The sequence below is a fragment of the Drosophila elegans genome, unplaced genomic scaffold (assembly GCF_018152505.1).
Source record: "Drosophila elegans isolate 14027-0461.03 unplaced genomic scaffold, ASM1815250v1 contig_814, whole genome shotgun sequence".
Taxonomy (NCBI): domain Eukaryota; kingdom Metazoa; phylum Arthropoda; class Insecta; order Diptera; family Drosophilidae; genus Drosophila; species Drosophila elegans.
The window spans coordinates 130,536-150,679 of NW_024546167.1; the positions used below are offsets into that span (position 1 = coordinate 130,536).

Here is a 20,144-nt window from a genome sequence, read left to right on the forward strand (position 1 = left end):
ACATAAAGGGAACCAATTTTAATATTACAAAAAATGTGGTTTTTGTTTAGGGAAGAACAACAAAATGAATTCTAGTAATTTTTACATTTAAACAAATTAATAGCTACATATGTACAATTTTACTTGATTCTGATTGTTCTTATCAGAACGATCGCCGTACATAACTAATATTCTTTATGATCTCTGAAGAAGCGGAAAAGTTTTATTGAACATTGAAATGAATTAAAACCATTAAAAAAGTTATTTCGAATTGATAGCATGATGAACCAAACAACCCCAAATGATAGATTTGCTTCGGTATTACACAAACTTTTTCAAATGAATAGTTTCAGTTATTAGGTACAACTATTTTCTTAACGTTTGGTTAGTATTCCCCTGATTTTTCTTCAGTGGCTTCCTAAAAATATATAAATCTATTCTTTTTTTATGCGTTCGGCCTGTCAGAGGTCAGATGGGTGTTGACTTCAAATGCGGAGCTATAACCGTGATGAAAATTGGGGCTGTGATTAGCTGGGCCGGAAAACCGGTTGAAATGATTCCCCTCCGGCCAGGGCTTTGTCATTTCGGCAAACGCTTTCATTTTCAGTTAATAAGCCACAGTTAACTTCTTTTTTTCGGCCTTTTATTATTCGGACATTTGCCGTGATGTGCGTTTCCGTGTGCCATCCAACTGACTATTGGCATCGCCGTGGCCATCGGAATCCCAGCGCTTTCCAAACAAACAACCCACACTATCCAATGATGACCTCTGCATTTAAGTTATGCAGCCAGCTTTGATTGAGTTTTTTCTCCACTTCACTTCTGCCTTCTGTCTGATTGCGTGCTGGCTTGGGAAAGTGTAAACGGCGACTCCCATGAAGAAGGTCCCATCTCAGTACCCATTCCCCAGCGTTTTTCACTTTCTTTTGAGTCTCTGAATGCACCGGAAAAAAAAGAAGGATAATTTTCTGCCAGAAGTCAGAAGATATTTGGAAGTCGATAAAGATTCATATATATGTATTTCTATCGAGTGTTTATATAAAAAAAAATTATTTTAAAATGTTGGTTGAAACAGAGGTCCTTTTGTGCAAAAAGAAGGTAAAAACATAACAAGTAAATACAAAAATTTTAGTAGAAACCAGAAAAAAGAAATAATTTTTTGAACTACAATTTTGTTTTTTATGTTTTAAGATAACAACTGTTCTTTCGTTTCTTACCCCTTTTTTTTTGTAATTGATGAGGGGTATTTTTTGTCTCCCGATCTACGAATCTGGAGAACGTGTCTGAAGTCTGCCTCGCAGCTAATTGTTTAATCATTCTTCTGGGGACCTGTCAAAATACTGGCCGGTAATCTATCGGCTTTTAGATAAGCCACGTTAATTGGAGAATGCTTTTGTGAGTGGGTAGTGAGATGGGGATCTTCTTTCTCCTAGGTGGCCCTTAATGTGACTCACACAGCTTTTGGCCTGCGGCATTTACTGCATTCTACTGCATTTTTATATGCCTTCCAAGTAATGATCTTTGTATGGGCCTCTCTATTTGGCCAGGCCAACTCTCTGTTTATAGTCGGCTTTTCTATCAGCACGGCCAATTAGTTAGCTCTTATAAGCAATTAACCAGTTACATGGCTAATCTTAAGGGCACGTAGATACAGGAAGTTTGTTGGAAATAATAATTGAATTGTGTATCTGTGAGGTGAAGGAACTAGAAAAAATAGTTTCTAAAGATGGAAGAATGTGATATTGAAAATTTGTTCGTGTATCAATTTTTTTTAAGGTCTTAAGGGAATGTTATCCTAATTTTAAAAATCCACTCTTGAATGCTAAAACTCTTTCTAAAACACTTTGATATAAGTTCTTGGATTCAAAACCTTTTAGCATTGTAATTTAAAGATACACTATGACAAAATCTTAAGCTCAACACAAAAGCTTTGTTTATATTTATCATCGGGAACATTTTTCTTCGGGGCAAACAGAGATCACCTTGTAACACCTTAATTGCTGCTAATTTAGCAGCTAAAATCCAAGCCATTAGGTGAGATATCGAAAGGTTTAGCCCCGAGAACCTCGAGAACCGCCAGCAGCGGCAATTAGTCTGCTCAAACAAGTTATTACAGATGGTAGATGATGGTAGATGCCAGCAGACCCTAGCACCTTCTAATGGTTTTCGTTTGTTGGCTGCTTCTGTTTTATCCGAAAAGAATCGGTCATACAGTGGAACATTTTCGCAGGTTACATTTTCGTTTGGGAGGGGGCTTTGAACTTGCCGCATCGATTTCGATTTCGGTCTTGATTTCAGTTGGTCTCGGACTCGGAAAATCGCGCTCCATCGTCTCCTGACAACCGCATCGCCAGGCGCAGCGAATCATTGATTGTGTTGAATTCCGCTCCAGACCCTCGTAGCCCTCGGAACCCATCAAAAACCATTGGGACCATGGAATTGGAGACGTGGGAGATGGTGCTTTTGATGGGAAAACGTTGACGGCGCCGTCGGGTCGCCGCGCCCTCTGGCGCCTCGATTAGGCGCGCAGCAATTTCCACCAGAGTTTTCCACATTTTCACGGACTCCCCCAATAAAATTGGCGCTTGAATCTGTCAACACACAAACTCGCCATTACGTTTTTCATCAGGCTCTCAGAAAATTCGACAAACGGATGCACAGCAGGTGTTTGTGGTTATTGAATATTTTTCCACTGGAAAATTTCGTCCACATATTGTCTAATGGAACCTTTTCCTCAAGGTCGTGGGTCATGCGCACTTGGTGAAAATCGGAAAACTCAGAATATGGAAAATGGAAAGGGACCAATTGTTGTGGTAGGTTCTCTCTTTCCCAGACAGCTGTTGAATGTGTTTAACAACTTTTTTGTTGAGTTTCCTTTGAGATTCATCGCATTTAATCTGATTCTTCCGTTTTCAAACACATTTCGCTCGAACTAATCAAAGAGATCTAAAAGAAAGCTAGAAAAAATCCCTGTATGGGGCTCGAATCATCCGCTTGGGTGATGATATTTCATTTTCATGTCTATGACTTTCTTGTTTTCACTGACAAAACAAACAACCGGCCGCTCAACTGGTTTAATGTTTAAATAATTACACTAAAACTTACCCCAACAACAGGCAACGCAAAATGCCCCGAAACTAGAAACCCAAACAAAATTATAACGAAACTAAAGCTCTGCAACAAATTGGTTCGCTTTTTGCTGTTCGTTGTTTGAGGGAAAAAAAACGCTTGATGGTAGTATCTTTAATTGATCGGTGGGGAAATTGTGGCTAATTTTTGGTTAGCCCATGCTTATCTCTTTGTCTAGTAAAAACTTCGGGTGGAGTCTAAATAAAGAGTTACCAAATGATAATTGTAATGGGCCGCCTATTTATTAAGCCAGTTCAATTGGCGCATTTAGCTATTAAAGTTGAGTGTATTTTTAGATGAAGGAGTTTTGAAAAAGCTATAATTTAAGATAAGTTCAACGATTTCTTGCTAGTCCAATTTTTGTATTTAACATTTAATATTTCTTGTGTTCTTTTAAATTATTTTAATGGTCTTTTATTAAATATATGTTTTTATATCCTTGCATAGGGTATTATAATTGCAGTCAAGACTTTGCAACGCAGTGAAGGTGACATTTCCGATCCTATAAAGTACATATATTCTTGATCAGCATCACTAGTTTAAATTTCATAAAAATCGGACGACTATAACTTAAAGCTTCTATAGGAACAATACAAAAATTACAAAAAAAAAAGAAAAAGGGTAACTTTTCTATTTTGTATTTTTTTTAATGCTTTTTGGCTTATTAATAATTTGACAGTTCAGAATTACGGTTTTGATTTTATTAAAATCCGACAACGATATCATAAAGCTGCCAAAGGAACTATCGAATAATTGAGCTGCAAATCATGCTTCAATGTTTTTGAACATATACGCAAGTAAATGTTAACTTGTCTTTAGTTTAGATTATGTAGGTTTATATATTAAAAAACATTGTTACATTCAATTATTTTAATGTTTAATTTTATATGAGGCTTTTCTCTCGATGTACTTTGAAAACTTATATGCTTCGTAAAGCTATGAACTAAACTATCTCTAAAAACCTAATCTATTCTGAAACATAATCTCCTTGTAGGTAAATATTTGGAAATTAACCATCTCATTTAATTTCACAACTCCCAAAAATTTCGATTTGTTAACTTATGTTGACTTGTAAGCCACTTGAAATTTCTTGGAATCTGGGACCATATGTTATGTTATGCATTTATTATAAACTTGCTGCAATAGTTTATGCTTTTTTTGTAGGGGACCCACCACATGCTTTTGGTTTTCCGTGTTGGCTTATATATATTTTTTTTTGACACATCATACCCAAATTTAATTGCCAGCTATTGTTGACGCTCCAGTTTTTGGGACACAATTAATATAATAATTTTTTCATAATGACAACAAATGACATAAGCACAACGACGAACCTGAACCAAATTTCCGAGACCCAAATGCGGTGTGTTATTTATTTTTTTGGTTTTAGTTTTTGGGCCTCTCCTAAACTTGTCCACCTGTGCAGTTTGCATTCGAGTTACGAAATCCGCTGACCATTGGCTGCATTTTGAAATGGAAATACTTTGTGTCGCCGTCGGACAACAGAGTCTCAATGCAAGTTCCCCCTGAGACAAGATAATCCAAATCGTGGCTCGATTTTCCCTCTGTTGTTTGGATGACACTTGTGGGGTCCATTGATCTGACGTATTGGGGCCTTACCTTTTCGAGTGACCCTGAACCGTTTGTTTACGCGTCAAATTATAAATACATTTTGATGCAATTAAACGCAATCGAAAACGGCAGAAGTCGCTAAGTAAATGCGCCTTCGATAGAGCCACTTTTCGTATTCCTATCTTATCGTTTTGCCAGCATATAAACCCATCTATATATGTCATGCCAGGCGGTAATGCATGTGCTAAAGTATATATTCCAAATGTGTGTCGAGTGGCAGCCACATAAACAACTTGGACTCGGAAGGTAGACAAGAAAACTTGCTAAAAGGTTTGTTAACCCGTGTTTCCGACGAATGTGAGGAGTAGAAATCTACTCCATGGGAACCTGACTCTCGGATATGCGATAAAGCCAACATAACTTGAAAGAAAGTGTTGCCGTTTGATAAGCTCTACCTTTTAATATATTTGATAAGGTTCTATTTGTGGAAGTTTATTTAAGCTAAACAGTCTTGTTACGAGGGGGTCGGTTACTAAACCGTATACATTAAAAAGTGTTAGAGAACTGTTTAGGTAGACTTAAGTGTTTATTTGATTGCGTGATTTAATTTATATTTATGGGAAAATGAGAAGTAACAAAAAAGTGTACTTGGCCCTAGGTGTTACCAATTTTTGATATCTTGATATCAAGTTAGCAGAACATCCTACTAAATTTGAACTTTTCCAAAATGTTTTTAACTGAGAATTTGCCGTTATTTATCCGTAAATTGTTCGTGAAATGAAAAATTTGCCGTTATTACTTCTCAATTTCCAAATTTACCTTAATTTAAAGAAAGATCAGCAATTTGTTAAAATTCGGCTTACTTCCATTCCTACCTATATTCATTTTTAATATTTGTTTGGCAATGTTATTCTCTTTTTTATTTTGGTTATATAGACAATTTTTTAGACCAAGGTCAGCAATTGAAAACTCAAAAACTATTTTAGTTTAGGTAAATCCCAAACTAAATCTTATTTTTAGTTTTTGGTCATTATAGATAAGTTTACATTAACTCTCAATTTTAAATTCTAAATAAATCTAGTAAGGCATTGTAAATCTTTTTTTCCTTATCGTCAATTCAAACAAACCACCAGGGCGAGCAGCTAAGATTTTAAAATCTCAATCTTTCTTTGATTTTATTTAGGTAAATCCAAAGCAAATCTAATTCTGTTTTCGGAAACCCACATACATTAATAATTTTTTTTGCACCTTCTGTTGCAATCGCTTAACCGTTTAATTTATGTATTCGTGAGCACATTCATCTTCAGCCGCCGATCCAATTTCGCTTGACACATTTACTCGGGGGCGTGGGCGTCTCAGGTTGGGGTAATTCACCTTGATGGCGATTTTCCACGGGGCCGCGATGACTGCGCAGGCGCAACTAAACTGTAATCGAGACTCTCGCTTTCTACGCGGCTTGATACCGCGCCTTGATGACTGTGAAATTAGACGGCAGTCTGCAGATTGGAGACTGAAGATTGAAGGCTGAAAAGCTGAAAAACTGAAAGACTGCAGACTGCAGAGCGGTTTTATCGCTGTTATCATAACCGAGTAACCGAGCGACTGATTGACTGACTTCGACAACGACTCTGAATCGCTACCAAAGTCAAACCTCTTTCACTTTGCATTTTGCCGGCACTGAAATTACAATATAAATTTATATACACGGCATATACGTATAGAAGAAACAATCTTTAATCAGCATTTACGCTTTCATCTTTCACATTTCTCAAAGAGTGGAAAACAACACCAGCAACAGTGCCATAAACAACAATTGTTGTTGGTCCACAGCACACAGCAACCTGTTGATGAGTTTGTCGAGATACAAAGATACTCAGATACAGAAACTCGGGGATAGCCGGCTATCTTCACGGGGTTTTTGGCCTAACTTTGGCTGCAAACTATTTTAATTTGGTGGCAAATTTGCATAGTCTGCATATCTTACGAATTTGTTCGTCTATTTGTCGTTTTTAATTTGGAATCAGAGGCCATAAACATTTAAAAGTTTTGCTATTTCTCTGGCGGGGACAAAAGATGAAAGCAAGAGTGACATTAAAAGCGGTTCAGCCCAAAGTTTGGAACCTTTTGTGTCCACCCTTTTGTTGAAAATTATTTTCCAGATCTTATGCAATGCTTGAACACATGCTAATGAAAAAGAATGGGGATCATGGATATTGTGGTTTTGGGGCTGATTTCGGAATGCCATTCACTTGATTGGAAATATGTTGGAAGGAATTGTTACTAAACTGTGGTCACAATCGAATTGTGTACGGTTTTTATTTTTGTGGGGAATATAAGTTGGTATTGTGGGTTTTCTTTTCATTTAAAATAGCTGCCATCAATGAAGTACCAAAAAATATAGCCTGGGAACTTGGAAATATAGCTTTTGAGATAATGATGTATGAAGTAACTTTATGGCATACATTGTGGGAAAAATATTTACAGCTTCTGGAGATTAATGTTTCTTTTAACACAACAATTTTCAATACTTGTAAGCTGTTTAACAGAAAATAGGATTTTTTATTCTTGCCAGTGCAACAATTCAAGGTCACGTTGACTAACATATCTTAAGTTAAATAAAAACCCCTTAAATTCGATTCTTTTTCTGTTATTACAAAATTTAGTTCCGCTCAACTATTAAGTAACCGCTCCAAAAAACCAACGCCTATAATTAAGTTAATTGCCATCTATCCATCATTTCCTGATTCATTATTCATCCGCGCTTATTAATTAAAGACTCGGCATGCACTTAAGTGTAACCAAAACAAAATCGAAATTAAGCAGAAGAAGGTAGGAAACTCATCACCAGCTCCTCGCCCGCATTTATTAATTGATAAATATTTTAAATATACTTTAACAATTTTGTAAGCCTCCATCGCCACGTGAAACGCATGCCAAAAAGACTCCGCGGTTGTAAATTATGGGTTAGGAACCGAGTTGAAAAGGCAGATTGAAAAATTTGGTCTTTAAAATGCCGACGATTTTTACATTTTAACGCCTCAACGGATTTCGCTTCATCTAATTAATTTTGCTAACAAATCTGCATAGATATCGTATTTATGTCTAGATTATTCATCAATTTCCATAAAATATATGTAAACAAAAAGCAGGCGAGTCAGTCTGCGGTTGCCGTTGACTTGCACATGACTTTCCTGACATTAGAAAGTAAATTGCCATGAGGCCACTTGGTCAACCATCAGAGCCATGCACTCCACCACCACCATCAGCACCACAAAAACCCACAGCAACATTTATAAAACTTTATTATATAGTTTTGTATTGAACCTGATGAAATGCAAGTGGAGGAGTACTGGGATGATGAGATTGCCTGCCGAGGCTGTGGAAGGCAAACAATTGAAAGTCAGGCCGGCAAAGTGCTTTGGCTTTATTATTATTAATTGGATTCGACGGGAGGAAAGTCCATTGTCTGACCCTGAGACTGGTTTCCCTGTACTTGGACTTTTTTTTCGCAATTTTTCAATCGGAAATGCAATTTTCTCTATTAAAATTCGAATGTCCACACTTTCGAGCGGTTCCCTGGCAATCTAATCTAATCGAAAATGAGTTCGTTAATTCCTTTTTTTTAGCGAGCAAAGTGCACAGCACCATGTGTATAGGAAAGTAGAATCCCATTCTCTTTGGAAACGAATGTCGAATAACCAATTAACCGACTCAAAATTGACGCATTGGTCGATCGGTGAATCATTTTGAGATAAGGCTATGTGATTTTCTTCTTTTGCGTTTATTGATTTTATACATACCTAAAAGCACAGGGAAAATAATTGAAATTGAACAGAATCAAGATGAGGAAATACATTTTTCGTTATTTATTTCAACAAAAGTGGTAGCATTCACTTTGAGTTTCCGAAGCTATTACATACATATATACATATGTATATACATCCCATTTATTACTACCTTCTGCTAAATGGTTGGTGCGTTATTTTCAATACTTACAATTTGGCTGTAGTTACTTAAATGGCAAATATAAAAAAAAAACAATTATTGTTGTAAAAATGTTGAACATTAAATCCTTAAATTTAATTTAAGTAAATTTTTTTAAAATTGTTTTTAAATGTTTATAAATATTTTTACGATTTATACATCACAATGGATATATACATATCTAATGATCATTTGTTGAGATCGCTAATCTGAACATATGGCAAATACATTTCAGCAGCTTTAAACCCAAATTATTCACAGATGTTTTGGGCGCTCTGCTGATCCTCAGTAAACTTTCAAATTGTAACGCTCGCAAACTAATTGAATAACGCTCAATCAAATACACATGTTCCCAGAGAAAAATCGTTACGGCTGTCTCATAAATCAAGCATTTATAAAATCCAAACTTGAGCAAAATTCTACAGCATTCGCAATGCGCACAGGCATTCTTTTCATATGAAGCTCTTTGCTAAATGTCAATTAATTATTAACTGGAACCGCCTGTCTGCTTCGAAGCATACAATTTATTATTTAATTCATAAGTCGTGTCTCGTCCGCGTTGGAATTTCGGGCTGAATTTGCCTAAAACCCAACTCCTTTTTGTCTTCCCCCAAAAAGATTCCTCCACTTGCTTCATTTCCTGCGAAAGTGATGGACAACCCAGCCAGAGACAAAAACACATCATAATGATATCATGCTGGGCTTTTGAGCTCATCTCTTATTTTCGTGTGCAGCCTTTTTTTGTAGTATTTTTTTCGGTTTATTTCCGAAAACTGTGTTCTGGTTGTCTGACCTGCTAACTCCACTAACCTGTGGTTAGGTCAAGAGTTTAATGCGGAACCAACACAATGGAGGGGCCAGAAGAGTTAAGATCAAATGCCCATAATTCATGGGCTGTATGAATCACTCCGGGGTTGTATAACTTTTTTCTCTCCGGTAGAAGTAATTCAATTACTACCTGAAGATAAAGAGCGGAAAAAGTGTTTTTTTGTATGCGAGGAAGAACCAATAAAAGAATCGCTAAGTACTTTATCAGAGTATATAAAATCTAACAATAACACCTCTAAGCGAGGTAAAAAAAAACGTGAACATCGCACCTTCGACGCACAAAATTTCTGATATTAGATTTTTTGACGAAAAATTATTATTAGCACAAACGTTGTAATTTTAAAAATGCTCAAAAATCTTATTTGTTGAATATCTTTTGAGCGCAATATCGGATTGAGATGACTGAGATGACACTGGACGCGGAATTAAAGCCAGAATAAAAAACACCCCCTTTTCTCCGGAACCAAATGACTATCTAAACTTTTAGTATGCACAAACTCTTATGAAACCGCTACCTCTCGATTGCTATATCATTTATTAATATCCGACTATTTTTCCGTGATATTGCGGCTATATAAAGTATTCTCCTTGCGCACGCTTTCCGGTGTTCATCGTCACTACGTGGACGGCCGTCCACAGTGATATTTAGTTTGCCATAATAATTAAACAACAAATTATAAATCTTTGTTTAACGAGCACTACCTGAAATATTAAAAGCTTTAAAATAAGTGTAGTAGTAAACAATCTGAAACAATCTATTAGACAGAGACAAGTAAGAAGGAATTACCAATTCAAAATATTTAAAATATTTATGAAAAAAGAATTAAAAAATATTTGGTTGTAAAAAAAAGTGAAAAACGTATAAATATTAAAAGCTTACTGTGCAAGTGTTTTCTGAACGCAAAAATCAAGTTGATTGCAATAATGTTCGACTCCCCTGGTCAAGTATTTATTGTGGGTATGGGTATTTAAAGTTTGGGTGTACCAACCGGTTGGTCAGTCACGCTTAATAAACTGCAAAGTGGAATTGCTGGGCCATGATATGGGGGGATTGGTGGCACCCCCTTTTTGTCCCCTTTCTACCCCGTTTTTCCATGGCTTTATTGTCGCAGCTTGTAATCAAAAGCCGGCCGGTCAGCAAATCAAACCGAAAACCGACTCAACTAGCGGCGCTGCTGAGTCAACTATTTTGTATTTAGTTGAAAATTGCATTTAATTGTTAAACAAAATGCCAGGCGCGTTTTGTGGCTTATAGAGATATGAGTTATAATACAATTGCTCGAGTTGTCAATTGACAATTTTCCAGCCCGCCCCTCCCAGTCACCAGTAAGTCACCTGTCCCAGTCCCGCTCCCAGTGTACCGCTCCCCGATCTGTCTGTCTGGACAACAAGTTTATGATTGCTGAACCCGTTTGCAAGTTTTGTTATTTGTTATTTCTGTTACAATTTCTGCCGTATTTTTTCTACTCTTTTTCCCCTTTTTTATGCTTTGGGTTTGGCCATCAAGTGCGGAAGTTACAGAGCCAAGAAAATACAGACTCGAAATGTTTGCATATTTTAAAATGCAATTGGAAAGGTGAACAATTTCTGCTGTTGTTTGGCTTTCTGTTTAATTGCAATTGACTCGTTTATGATTTCCCGCTAACTGTAACCGAATTTATTGATTGCACTCGACGAAGTCTTTTATTTATTTACAATGTTTAATCTCCGTTTTGTTTGCTCAACAGCCTTCGACAACAACCATCATCATCATCATCACACGCCGCTAGTCGTTTCGCATAGAAAGGTGAGTTCTCCATGGATTGGACTTGATTTGATTTCAAGTATTTCACTGTTTTTTTAATTGTGTACCCGGAGATTTAATGGATCGTAAAGCCTTTGGACATCGTTGACGTGTCCGTCGATTGGTTACTATTAAGTGCCCTTAGATTACAGATTAGAATTATTGGCCGTAAAGTTCACTCAAATGAGTTAATTTTGTTGGAATATTGCTGTATTGTTACGGTTCCGGCTCAGATTTAAATTAAGCTCTAATGATTTATGATAAAAGAAATGAGTTCTTGTCCAGCAGAGGCGATTTCAAATCAAAGAAGCGGAAAACTTGAAACAAGAACGCATAAATATCGCGTCATTAAACACTTTGAGTGTCACTTAACTGCATTGCACTAATTAAAGCTCAGCTCACTGGTTTATAATAAGGTTTAGTAGTATTCTCAGGGAATGATTCAATCTCTTTCTATAAGTCTGTAAAAAAATAAATTAGTAATAGTTCTAAATAAAATTTAAATTGAAATTACAAAAATAAATCAGTAGATGAGCTACAAATAGTAAAGGCTTTATAGAAAGCTTTACATTATAAGCACTTAGAAAAACATACATCTTGAAGTTTGTTATTATTTTGCCAAGAAAGAACGAAATTTAATTACTATGGAATGAATAAATTCGCAGATGAGCTATTAATAATAATGGCTGTATAGAAAGTACACAGGCTAAACATAACCCTAAAAGTTAATTATTATTATTGAGGCTATAAAAAATCGTCGTGTTTTGTTCTGATGAGTTCTATTAGTTATGTGTACTCCCCAGTCAGCGGATTTTCCTCGCTCCAGACTACTCCTCTCCTCTTTTCAATCAGCCCAAAAGAAAACCCCCACATGAACACCTATCTCGAAAGGCCCGAAGCTGACATCAAAATGAACAGGCCATAAAACAAAATGAGCTACAACAAGTAAGACAAGCTCCCTAGCATAATGTGTGAAAGTGTTGGCGGCCCAACAGCCACATCAACGATTTTATGGCAATTTTAGCAGATGTTCAACACACAGCCGCACATGCGAAAGTGTTTTTCTCTTAACGAAAAAAAAAAAGCCCATGAAGAATGCACTTTAAGGTTTCAGTTCCCATAGGCCAGAAAAAGTAAAGAAACAACCGAAAAGCTACAGAAAACTTAAAAAGCGAGGCAAAATAACCGAGGAAACGCGCAGGCGCATCGGTGAAGAATTCACATGATGATCGTTAGTAACCCTGTTTGGGGGCAGGCTTGAATCGCTGGCTAGGTAATTAAAACCAACTGCAGCAGCTAAAGCAGCAACAGGGCCAACTGCATTAGGCCCAAGAAGATCGTAACATGGAAGCGCCAAGTTTCTCCACGCCTGGAAATTTTTAATGTATCTTTTAGTTTACCTCGTTGTTGTTATTTTCCCCTGCCATATAGATGCCGTTTTCAAGTGGGGTGTGTGTGAGAAATATGCATGTTTCACCGCTCAATGGAGGTCGCTCCTTAGATACCATAGCCATACTCATTCTCTACTATTCCCAACTCGCACAAGTCAATTCCATTGTCTTTCGGAATCATGAGAAGCTACCGAATGCATTCTTACCGCCTCGCTGGGGTTACCATAAAATTCTTATAATTTACGGTCATATACAAGACCTTATTAAAGTCGGAGAACACACATTCTTTCATAAATATGAAAATAGTTGAGAATTCTTCTTTTAGGTAAGGTTGCCGTTTGTGAAAAAATTGGGCTTCATTTGCAAAACAACATGTTTTATTAAAGGCATTAAAATTATTACACTGGATATAAATATTTAAAATTTCATAATTCGTAATTTAAACATAAAAAACTTTGAAGAGAGCTGTGTAAATTTGTACAAAGATCAGTGTTGATTGAAAAACAAATCAAAACATGATTTATTAAACATTTCTATTGCATTTTTTATCTTGTATGTTAATTAATATTAAGTAATAGTGATTACATTTACAAACGCATTCAGCTGGTTCGAATAAGACGCAATAAATACAATAAATTTTTACCAATTAACTCGGCCACCCCATCGTAAATTCCCCAAATTGCGATCCACTAAAATCAAGGGGCACGTTAGCGGCCGAAACGAGCTGAAATTGGACTTTATTATACAACCATTGCAAAAATTACCCAAAGGGGGGTGGTTTGGGTTGTCGCTGGTAAGGTCAGTCCTCCACACCGAAAAAGTGGGCGTTAAAAGTGCGACTGCAATGCGCAAAAATGTTCATTTGTTTGTTTAAAGCCCCCGACTACAATTTAAATTGAGTGGAAAAAAACAAAAAACAATTGTCGGAGACCAAAGACTTGAGATTTAAGAGTGACAGCGCGTGCAGTGACATTTTCCGCTTTAAACTGCACTTTAAGCATGTTTGACCTTTGTTTTGGGACCCGCGACTTGGGCCGCAGTCATTCCCATAGTAATAGCCATGGAGATATTTGCCCAAGTTGAGGTTATGCAATTGCCCAAAGGACCGACAAGCGATGCGGAACTTATGGCGCTTTGCTGCCTATCATATGACAAAGCAGACATCATCATCATTGGATATTATGCAAAGTACAAAAATTGATGATCACATATTCGCTAAGCGCGCTGAAGATAGAAAAGAGATATGTTTATGGCTACAAATTGCAGCTGGCAGGCTGGCAGGCAGCCCACTAACCGCAGAAGACTTCATCGCTTTTCCGGACTCGTGATCTGCAACTAACTGCTTGACTAGTTAAAAGACTAGCTGACTGACTAACTGACTGAATGACAGGCCGTCTGCCTTTCGGGGATGCGGACTAGGAAGTCGGTGGCAAATTTCTGCGGTCTAGCCCAGCCCACTAAGGTCGCCTAGAAATTTGTAATCCATATCCCAGATTGTGAGTCAATTTGTGATGCGCCTCGCCACACTCCACTGCGTGTTGGGGGAAAATTGAACAAAATGACTAAATCGAACCTTCAAAAGTACTACCTATCCCCATCCCATCCCATCCATCCATAAGATTAAATTTAAGGGCTTGGCCAGCTCCATTTGTTGCGCTTGCATTGCCATAAATAGCGTATCGTAGAGTTTGACGCGAACTTAAATTTTACAATTCATAGGGGGCATTTTTGTAATTGGTTTATGGGTTTCCGATATAATTTGGGTGCGCCATTTACCCGAGGGAATCCAAGTCTGAATCGGTGGCTTTGACGGCTTTTGAGACAGCCAAATAGGATTACTTCTCTTGACAGCCAGGTTTTCATATTTGATTTTGGCTCTTTAATTTCCTTTAATTGGGTTATAGGGGCCAGTTGCAAAATACTCAAAATAGGGCAGGGCATAATTAAGATGGATTTGGAAGAGTTTATATCCCGGAAGACGAATTCGTAAGGTTTAATTTCATAATTTCTTAAGAAGCTCTAGTAATCATCATTGTAATTACTTTAAATCACGAAACTGATGTCATAAAAAATATATTATTTGTTCCACAAATATTTTAAAAACTTTGAGCAATAAAAGTATTGTATTTAAATGTTACATGTAGTTATTAAATTTAATTGACTTAATTGAGTATTCTTTAAAATTGTAGCTTTAGCTTTACGTGATACAATTAAAAGTAGTTCTACTCAAACAACAAAACCCTGTAATTTAGTATACCACCCAAGGCTGTTATCTAGTGACTATTTAAACATCACATAATTTAATTTCATTTATTTGCACAAGGTTGTGCAATTTTAATCTTTGTGTCTTTCAACCTCCATAGCTTATCTTCCCTGCTTAAGTCTAAATTCATTACACCAAACAAACAATTATTTCGTTATGAAACCACCTTTTGGTTGTCAGGGCTAAATGTCTCGTGCAACGTGTTTTCATATCTCCAAAAAAAAATAGATAGAGCCGTGGCCTAAATTTTCTTAGATATCGGATGACACACTGTAGGCCAGTGTAATGTAAATCGTAGCAGACTTCAAATTTATTTTCATTTGACCGGAAAATTGGGTAACGTCTGGCCATCGATAGGGATAAATATTTCACCAGTGAAGTCACAACCCGTCGATGAGCAATTACCAATGCAAACTGCAGTGTGAGATCTAGGGCTTTGAGATTGTTGAGTACTCCGAGCAAATATTAACTCCCAAAAGCGTGCACAATTATTTTCAGTAAGTATTTTGCATGTAATGAGACCCTCAGGTTCTCTTCTTTTCCGCCCCAAACTCTGGACCTATATCGCTGAAAAAAATACCAAAAAAAAAACAAACGAAATAAGTCATAGTTTTTTCAGAGCGTGAAGAGCTGGCCTACCTGTTCCATTTAACTGGCCCGCCCGTACTTTTATGGATTCAGTTCGTCCCGGTGTAGTCGTACCTTATGCTCTAGTAGCAACAACAGCAGCAGCTACATCAGCAACACCAGCAACAGCAACAAGCAACAGTTGTTGCCACTTCCACTTGCAACTTTAGGTTGTTGCTGCTGGTGCTGCTGCCGTTGGCTAGCTCCAAAAACAATGAGTCGCCTCTGGATTGCGACTTGGTTGAGTGCCTCGCCGTTTGTTTTATGCTTCGTCTGGTTCTCTGGTTTTGGCTCTGGTTCTCTGACTCTTTCTATAGCTTCGACTCTGGATCTGCTATAGCTACGCATTAATATTAGGCGAAACATGGCACAGTGAAGCAAGTCACTTTAAAAATTGTGTTGAAACCCTTTAAGTAATATTTTAGAATTCATAAATTTTTTTTTGTTTCGGATTGAAAACTTTAAAGTTACAAATAAGTACAAGATTTTCACAAGATCGCATACTTCTTTCCGATGTTTACCCTTCGTTTATAAATTAAATCACTATTGTAATAGATAATATGAGATATAAGATCTTTTTACAGACTTAAATTATTTCATGTTTTTGTTAAATCCCTTGATATAATTAAAAAAATATATATTTTGTTGTACGATATTGAATAAAATATTAATATGAAAATGTCCTCATTCTAAGAATGAAATGATTTGAAGAAACTAAAAATACTTTTGTATTTGTATCTCCACTGTGCCACTCGACGCCTGTTGGCTTTTCGCCTTGGTGGCGGCGCAGTCACATCGCTCCTTCGGCCCATTGTTCTAGGGAATCAATCAATGGATGGCAGGCACAGCACCAGAACTGCCAAGAGAATGGCTATGGGCATGGGGATCGGATGGGGATTGGGGATGATGACCATGTTGATGACGATGACAACGCGCGCACGACGTCAACATAACAGTGTCGATCAACTAAACGTTTTCGGGCCTGCGGATGAAGATGATGGCTGAACTGAAAAGGGAATGGAACTGGGAACGGGAATGGGAATGGGATATGGGGGAAAGGTTTGAGAGGCAGCCAAGAGGCAAACTTCATGGCTCGGCGGAGCTAGAGCTACGGGATTGTCTTTGGCGCTGATTCTCTGGAGCAATTGTATTCACGAACGTCTGCTATTGCATGCACCGCCGTGCTTTTACTCATACCTTTAGCATAATCATACTGAGCGAAAAAAATCATTCTTGAAATATGCTACTTGCTATTTAAATACCCCAGACTGTGCTCAAAATATTTTTAATAAATTTAATATAATATTTTGAATAGTAATACAAAAAAAAGACCTTAAAACCTTTTTTTTCGATCCTATATTGATGGATATGTTAAAAAAATATAATAATGGGGCACAGCTCTTACGTTTAGATATGAAATAACTACATTTGTTTTTTGTATATATACAAAATTAATAGAAGTTCCTAAGAGTTTTCTCAGAAGCAGATTTCTTTATATTTTTTTATAAGTGCACTCCTTCAAACTTTAAACATTTGGGCGCCTAAACAAACATTCAATATTTGAATTGAATGCATGTCAATATTTGAAGCCTGCCGTTGACCGCCCATCATCATCACCCCCTCCCACTCCCCCTTCCTCTTCTCCGATGACCGTTAGGCAAACAATGAAAAATTTAAGAACCCAAAATCCACAAGGAGTGATTCAAGTGCAGCCCCACACTTGAAATTAGAATAAATGCAGACGACTTGGACTAGCACTTGGGCTTTCTCTGAGGGAATGAAGCTATAATTCGGGGCTCTTTCGCTGGACAAACCAAACCCAACCCAACCCAGTGAAACCCATTTCTGGGCCTGCCAGTTTGTGGCAATGGACGTGATAAAGGACTCATTAAAACATCACTTCAATGGGCCGGCCCAGCAGCCTCCAAAGGCGCAGTTGAGCTGCAGTTGAGGTCCCAGTCCCAGTCTCAGGCCACAGATACACACAAATGCCAGACACTCACTTGCTCAATTGCTCTGCCACTTTAAGGCCCCCAAACAAGACTCCCAAAGCGAACCAGTCTTTTTGTAATACCCTTTTTCCAATTTTGGGGGTAGAATGAATGGGCTAGAAAACTTAAGGGAAATTAGAAAGGGGTTAAGGGTTTTAAACGTACTTAATTTGGTCAAAACCCATTACAAGATATTTCAACAGCTAAATTACTAATCACAAATTGTTAAGATATAGGATCATAAATTATTGTAATGATCAGCGATGAACTCTGAAATGTAATTCTTAATGAATTTAATAGTGATCAATTAATCTTTTGCAACATGATTATTTTAACCGATAATAACCGCACTGCTTATAAATTACAAAAAAATTAAGAACAAACCATTATATATTTTAAAGTTAGGTACTTAATAAAACTAATTATTTTATACAGATTTAATTTAATAATCTTGAAAAAATACCCTGATTTGTCAAAGCAATTAGTTAGGATCTGTCTATTAACCAATTGCTAAAACATTTTCTTCGCCCTAATAATGAGTATCCGGAATTCGCCAACTCCTTCTATATTTTGAGCAAAATGGAAAGAAGACGCCAAACAAGTTGCTGGCTCACTTGGGAGAGTAACAGTTACTTTTCCTACATATATACACGGATATATACGTTCATCGTGTATAAATATATATATCTAATTTTTTTTTTGGGACCTGCTGCATAGAGAAGGAGTCGGAGTTGCTGCTGCTGGCGTCCAGTTTGGTGCCCGTCATGGGAAACCGCTGGCAACTGGTTGCCAGTCACGAGTTGGTCCCGGCACCAGCCATTCTATTCTATTTGCCAGTCCCGACTTCTCTTGGTCAGGCTCGATTCATAAGCACACTTGCAATTTTGTGGCATTAGTGGTGTAGTGGTTGCTCTTACCAATGCACAGGGAAAAATATGTTATCCTAGTTTTTGGGGGGTTAGAGAAATCTTCAGGTATATAGCAATAATATTTCAGGATGCTTTTAGTATTTAAAGAACACTTTTAAAATCATACATTTGTATTAAATTAGCAAAAACTCACACAACTCACATTACCGAATATAATTCCATAAATAGTTTTTAAATCGCATTTTCGATCATATCATATTTTTATTGCTTATTTTGGGAGGCAATGCCACTTCGTTTCCTTTTAGGTAATTCTTGTAAGACAATTTTAAATAATTCTAAAATTTACAAATTTGTTTCTCAATTTGTTTTAAATATGTAATTAGACACTTATAATTCAATAAAAAAACAATTTGTATGCCTCACTTGTATTGCTTTATATGGCACATGGTTTTGATGTCCCAACTGTTGTTTTTTATGCCCCAGATAAGAACAATATTATAACGATGTATATATATTTTTTTCGTCGTGTTTGCGGTCGTTTGATTTCAAGGGGCCAGTTCAGTTCAGTTCAGTTGAGTTCTGCAGTCATGTGCGAGTATTTCAATTTCTGTTTTGGTCCGCCGGTGGTAATGTGTACGGTACTTGAGCCAATTACCCAATTAAACGCCAGCGTTTTGTGCTATCTCACCGTCGAGATCACCATCACCATCGTATGATCACCACCCCTTTTAGATCCGCAGATGCCCAAATATTGATATATAGCATTTTGTAGGCTAAGGCCCCGTGGCCATTTCTTTGATTTGAGTCATGTTCTAGAGGCGTGTACAATTAGCGTTTTGTTTCGGGTTCCGTTATAATGCTGTTAGGGATTATGCTCCACCTCGCTCTTCAATATCCGAAAACTTGTTTATCGATTATTATCGATGCGTTGTTTGTCGGTCTGTTGCTGTGACTTTGTGACGCCTGGGTCTTAGGCTCTGAGCTCGATATTGATGGCCAATCTGCTGGTTGTTGCTGCTCATTGATTGCTGTAGGGCTTTGATCGCAATCTCCGATCTCTCCTTCTAAGCCTGTCTTTCAAAACGAGTGCTTGTGAGTGTAGTTGAAAAGTCTTTTCTAGGTGGCCTGGTCCAATCTTGGGACTCGAGAACTTATGCAGTTCCGGGCATTAAGCGTTTTGATTGAAGCATTTGCTATTGATGGATGGGTTGGGTAAATTGCGATTTGGCAAAATGGGTTCCCATGGATCCATGAGAGCACAAATGCGAGGAGTTAATGACTCTAAGCTCTTTGATTGTCCACTGAGGAAAATTATCTATGATTAGTAAGCGTTTTTTATTAAAATATGATTAGTTTTTAAGAATTGATATTCAAATTTTATGAAATTTTAAATTGTAAATCATAAAGCTAAAATAAAACAAAAAACTGGTGCCTCACTTACCTATATTTTGACTATTTTACAGTGCTTTCTAAAAGGCTTGTACGAATTTTATCACACCTCAAAAATAAATTAAAAACAACAATTTTTCCTATTATTTGCAGGCAAACAAATAAATATAAAAAAACAAATGAAAATAGATTCTACATACACATTTATTCTTTTTTAATGATTCATGAATATATGAGTTGCTCCAGGGGTTTTCCTGGTATCGCTCTCAGTGCCCCACATTCTCAACTTAATTATTGTCCTATCAGTTCTCAACAGATCCAAAAGCCAGTCGTATATAT

The 20,144-nt window shown here is 37.0% G+C and overlaps 1 protein-coding gene across 4 annotated transcripts in view; it reads left to right on the forward strand.

Annotated features, from left to right (window-relative positions):
- The window catches only part of LOC108141852 (protein spire), a 46,218-nt gene that overhangs the window by 1,575 nt on the left and 24,499 nt on the right, over positions 1-20,144 (forward strand). For all 4 annotated transcript variants that reach the window (XM_041710630.1, XM_041710632.1, XM_041710631.1 and 1 more), the window contains exon 2: positions 11,220-11,278. In XM_041710630.1, coding sequence (XP_041566564.1) covers positions 11,220-11,278 — 59 coding nt within the window. The remainder of the gene's footprint in view (positions 1-11,219; positions 11,279-20,144) is intronic.